General features: G+C 45.0%; 1 protein-coding gene across 1 annotated transcript; it reads left to right on the top strand.

Moving 5' to 3' along the window:
- Positions 1-2,211: 2,211 nt before the first annotated feature.
- On the top strand, positions 2,212-4,764 carry LOC147625347 (uncharacterized). Its single transcript, XM_086817967.1, has 3 exons — positions 2,212-3,476; positions 3,516-3,963; positions 4,075-4,764. Exons 1-3 carry the CDS (start codon positions 2,212-2,214, stop codon positions 4,762-4,764), a joined length of 2,403 nt encoding a protein of 800 aa, XP_086674093.1.
- The last annotated feature ends 1,030 nt before the right edge of the window (positions 4,765-5,794 follow it).

Raw genomic sequence — 5,794 nt, 5'->3', positions numbered from 1 at the left:
ACTTGGGTGTGGTGGTTACCCTCCTCTCACTGCTTGATTCTAAAGATTAATGCTCCTATCATGCTGCTCCGCAATGTGGATCCTCGGCGGGGACTTTGTTATGGTACCAGATTGATATGTAAGCAATTTCACTCAAAGGTGATAGACGACGAAATTATTACAGGTACCAACATTGGAGATAGGGTCTTTATTCCCAAGATAACATTCATACCTACTATGCTGTAATTGCCTTTTGACATGAGAAGGAGACAATTTCCTTTAGGTTAGCCTTTGGTATGTCAATGAATAAGTCCCAAGGACAAACATTGAGTGTATTGGGACTTTACTTGGCCACCAAGTATTCACACATGGATAGTTGTACGTTGCTATGTCACATGTTAGATCATTTGATGCAATGAAAGTGTGTGTAAATCATCATATGGAACATGAAAGCAGCATAGAAGGTTCAAGCGAAGTCTTCACAACCAATGTTGTCTATAAGGAGGTTTTCCAAATGGCATAAACCAGGATGTAAGTTTAATCTATGCCTAAAAATTAGAGAACAAGCTATTAATATAGCAGCTTACAAATGCTGGAGACTATAATCATAGATATATCTGTATCAATGAAAAAAATGTTTCCAATTATGTAACATGTGTAATCTATGTTGTCTTTCTATGCAATCTTTCACATTGATGCTTCTCTCTTTGGTATTATTGAATTCATGTGTATAAATTTACTTGCATTTAGATAAAGAGGACGGGTGTTGATGAGTTCCTATTTGTTATTTTTGGACATTTGGATAAGCAAACGTTTACTTTTGACTTGCTTTTTTTTTTTATTTTTCTCGCTTGGCACAAAATCCTAAACATATATATAGAGAGAGACAGAGGGAGACCTTAAAGTGTTATGTAAATTATTAGTGTGGTGAGTATTATATTTGGCCAAGATATTGAAGGTAATTATTTTTGAGATTGCTATAATTGATGTATTTTTGTTTTTCATAATCTATGTAATATTCATGGGGCTGAATTGTAGACCCTCCATTTTGAGAAGGACAAGCAACATCTCTAATTATCGAACTGTTAGCGAGCACTGATGTTTTATGGTATGTATAGCAATCTTTTTTTATGTGGGTTTTACGTTTTGTTTGGTGAATTTATATTGCTATTGATACATTCTTTTCGCAACAGGGAATATCTTTATTTTTTAGAGCCCAAATTATTGTTGAGTTTGTATGGTCGAGACCCTTACAACAACGAGAGCTTTGGGCTCCTTTTGGAATTTACAGTATGAGATTACAAAAGATCGCGGATCAACTTCATGTGCATGTAATGTTTGTGGACTATGAAAAGCCTGATAGGTTAGATTTTCGAGTCATAGGCATCGGACAATACAGAATTTTTCGGTTTGCTGTCTTGTTCAAACTCCATTCGCCTCAAATATTGATCCACTAAATGAGTTTTGTAAGGTTTTGTTGTTTTCCTTCTTTTTTTCCACGAAAAGTTTATCTTGCACTAGCTAATGTTTTTTTGCCAGATGGAGGCGAGGAGTATAGGCTTCCAAGGAGAGATAATCCAGTTGTCCGCAAATTGTTTTAAAGCTTTGTTCTGGTGTGTTGAGATTGTCAACATTATTTTGGGTTGAAATGTTGGCTGTTTATTTATGCCAAGCTTTGTGCTTTATAAATTCAATGAGATTAGGAGTATATATATGGCAAGCATGGTGTGTTTATATATAGGTTGGCAATTTAGGGACCATGGGGCCCATCATGGGCTTCAAATATAAGGCTTATCCTTACCCTCCTTCGAAGATGAGCGTTTTTTTTTCAGCTCTTTGGAATTAGAAAGTAAGAAAAAAAACACACCCGTGCGCGCCATCGTTTTCGCGATGAGGGCTTGAAGCCGTGATCTTGGGATTCTAGAGCAACACCTTTCTCTATTGCACTGATTTGTGATCGACAAATAAGAATACTCTTGCTCGTCAAGGAGGATGGGTCAAGCCACTAGTGTGTGGAAGATATCAAATACAGCCCATAGTCCTTTTAGCTAATAAGCCATCTGAACATGACCTTTTAAGGATTTTTTTTTTGGCTTTTATGAGTTGATGTGAAAAAGCAACCGTCTTGCGTGTATACCTACATCGTCTTCGCGCGCTTGTGAAACTGAATGTAGGCAATGCTGCTTGCTTTGCATGCTCCAACGAAATGTAGAGAACCGAAACCACAGAAAGATGGGACTCGCTGTTGGTGGGCGGCGCTACCCGAGCCCGCTCGTGAAGCAGGACCTGGCGAAGCTGGGGAAAGACGTGGAGAGCCGGCGGGCGGCGCTCGCCTCGCTCCGCTCCGTTGTCGAGGAGCACCTCGACAGCGCCAGCCTGGCGCGCTTCCTGCAGCAGGTCGCAGACTCCCGCGAGGGCCGCCGCCACGTGGCGCCCATTTTGGAGGACCTGGCCCGCGCTCACGGTCCCAGCCTCGCGCCGCACATCCCGCGCTTGCTGCACCTGCTGGTGCACGCCCTCTTGGCCAGCGCGGGCTCCCCCGCCATGCTGGCGGACTGCACGGGCGCCGTGGCAAGCGTTGCACGCCATTGTGCGGGTGGCGCGCCCGAGGAGGTGCTACGCCAGGTCTGTTTACCCTTGGTGGCGCTTCTCCCAAACAAAATCCCGCCACTTTCCACCGGCGCCGCGGCTTGTTTGCGGTCCCTGGTGGAATCCGAGCAATGGAGGTTTGCGCCTGCAGCGCTAGTAGATGACATGTGTTGGAGGGTGGCGATGGCAGCGGCTGCGCCGCCCACCCAGACAGTCGCTCACATGCTTCTTCTCCGAGCATTGGCCACCGCGAATGCCTCCGCTATCGCTAAGTTCGCCCCTCCCCTCTTACGTTTATCCCTAGACATTCTGCTCACCCCAGCCGCTACCACCTCTTGGCAACTCCGCCTCTCCGCCGTTCATCTGTTGGAATCTTTACTCAAAGCTGCCGACTATGCCGCCCTCGCTGCCCAGCTCCATCCCTCATTGGCCGCCCTTGCAAAGTGCCGCCGCCACGACAAGCTCCCACAGGTGCGTAAGGCTGTCCTACAAGCCCTCCAAACAGCCGAAGCCCTCCAACAACAACAAACCAAGCACAACAAGCCAGACAACACCACCTCCCACCTCGCCCATCATCGCCGCCAGTTAAGCGATCCATTTAGCGATACGCGTTCCGCTCTCCCATCACAAATCTCCCATTCGCCCCTCACATCGCCCAGAAGGCTCAACAGCCTCTCGGCAAGAGCGCCCGCCGCCAATGAAAGCCCCCCTGACGAGTCCGACTTCTTCTTCTCATATTTCTATGACGCCGAAGAGAGCCCGGCTTGCCGTAAGATCGTTCACCATGTCCACGAATCTTCGCCAACTTTGGCGAATTCCACCAAGTCTTCCGCCAAACCGTCTCCAAGGATCAATACAAGAAAGCCTTCTCCCAGTCGCCAGATTCCAGTACCTTCTCTCCCTCTGTCGTCTTCCAGAATGGGCGAAGTATTATACGGCCATACCAGCACTGAATTTGGCAGGAACAAACCCCAAAATGGCAATGCAGATGGAGGATTTCTGCAGTATTCTGCGCGCGGAGGCAATGTGAGGTACCTGCCAGAGATAGACGAATGCGAGGTTTCAGCCTCGGCGACAAGAGAGATCGCGGTATTGGGTTCTAATGATGAGCTGCTGGCCTCCTGTGAGCGCAATCTGAATGTAAAGGAAACTTGCGACCGCTTCAATGGCTGTGAATCAAAGACCAGTTTGAGAGGCCAGTTTGCAGAAGCCCAATTTGCAGCAGAGTCGAGGGGCGACCCCATTTCTCCCAGTAGAAGAAATCAAGCTGTGAATACAGAGAGCCGGCAACACGGTCTCAACTCCATGCTAGACGCTGAAGGGGACTCCTCTGCTGCATCTGTACATCTCTTCAACTCTCTCGCTCACCTAGCCACTGTGGACAAGCGCGAGCCGGTAAACTAATTCCTGCCCATTTTCAAATTTGAAATCCTCTACCGTTTTGGCGGCCAAATATTCAAATTACATGCTGTTCGCTCTCTTGTCTAACTAAAATGGCAATGGCAGAACGCAAATCTTCTTAACCAACAAGGGAAATTGCCCCTGGCCGACTCTCCAGCAGAGCACCTGAATACTGAGGGTGAAGAGCCATCAGAATTCTCAGTCTCGGATTTTGCAAGCCCCACAAGTGAAGGGCATCAAAGAACCCAAGTACACCAAGGCCCTGCAGAACCCACCGACACAGAGGCAGAGACTTCTAGTGGAGAATGGAGTGTACGCGACAACCCAATTGCAGAGGATCATGCACAGGACATGGACAAGCACAGAGACGTTAGTCAATGGCCACACACCGCCAGCAGCAGCTTGCAGGGAGAGATAAACAAGAATTGGGCACAAAATGCTGCTGGAACAGCAGAGAAAGATGAGCACCTGCAATTGGAGGAGGTGAGCAAGCGAGTCACTGCGAATGAATTTCCTCCTACAGCAGAGCAAGCTAACGATCGTGCCCGTGTTGATAATGAGAAGCCCCAACGTGGGTTTGTTTCTAATGAATATTGGGCCGAAATTGAAGAATCGAGGGACCAAAGAGGGTCATCAGTGTGTGCATGGACGGTGGAGCCTCGCAGGCCCTCGCGGGTCCATAACAGGCCTTTCAAGCTGCTTCTCTGCGCTGGGTTGCTCATTTCCATCACCATGACAGTACTCACACGTCACTTGCAACATAATGCTGTTGCTCAATTCCTACCTCCTACATGAGCATTTCTCTTTGAATTATCCTACAGAAAACACTATTTTACATGTTCAAAGAGATTCATAGAAGTTGGCCCTTGGAAAGCAACGAGAGTAGATACACAACAAACTCATGTACAGTAGACCCAAATTTTACATATTCTAAAAGATCCATTAGAAGTTGGCCATGGGAAGGAACGAGATTAGATATACAACAAACTCATGTACAGTATAAGGGCAGAAGCCCAGAACTGTCCTTCAAAATTATACGAATGTCGTTAAATGTTAAATTTTACAAATTAATGTGCTAGAAGATTTTGAATTTACAACCTATTAGATTATGTCTGGACACTTAGTACCTTAACTCATCTCTCCTATTGAACTTTTGCAAAATATTGAAAAGTGATAATGTAGGGAAGTACAAAATCAAATGTATTCTATGATTTTTGTAGAATAATTGGATTTAGATTGCAATCCACTTGTCCGTATACTCCGCAACAAAATGGTATTGCTTTTAAAAAAATAAGATTCATAGAAAATGCCACCTGATGAGAAGAAATCACCTGATAATTATTGGGCTTAAGCATATCATACAATGGTTTATCTCATGAATTGGAATACTACAACAGAATTGTAAAACATAACATCAAAAGAAGCATTCAGGTATTAAGTGGGTAAGTAATCTTAGAGTTATATAGGTTCATTAACATATGCTCACATACCGGATGAGAACAGAACAAAAGTAGATGTTAAAGTAGTCAATTTCATACTTTGCTGGATATAATGATAAATCCAAAGCTTAGAGATTATGAGATTTAGAATGAAGGAAGGAGGAAGGAAGTTGATCATTTCAAGAGCTGTAATGGTTGTTGATGAGAATGCAACCTATTTTGATCAACCATCATCGCAACCAATTTCATTTGACACTCCACATAGTAATATGGTGTGGGCCTTTGCATCAGAAGCATTGTGCGTTGGTGGCCTACATACCATATTGTTGAGGTCCCTCGCTTGTTGTTGCACCATGGCTTGGAACAAGGAGGCATAGTCTTCTTTT

Source organism: Cibotium barometz, chromosome 24 (genome assembly GCF_041138505.1).
Source record: "Cibotium barometz isolate CiBa-2024 chromosome 24, ASM4113850v1, whole genome shotgun sequence".
NCBI lineage: Eukaryota > Viridiplantae > Streptophyta > Polypodiopsida > Cyatheales > Cibotiaceae > Cibotium > Cibotium barometz.
Note: the sequence above shows the minus strand (reverse complement) of the source record. Positions and strands in the feature narration are given on the sequence as shown.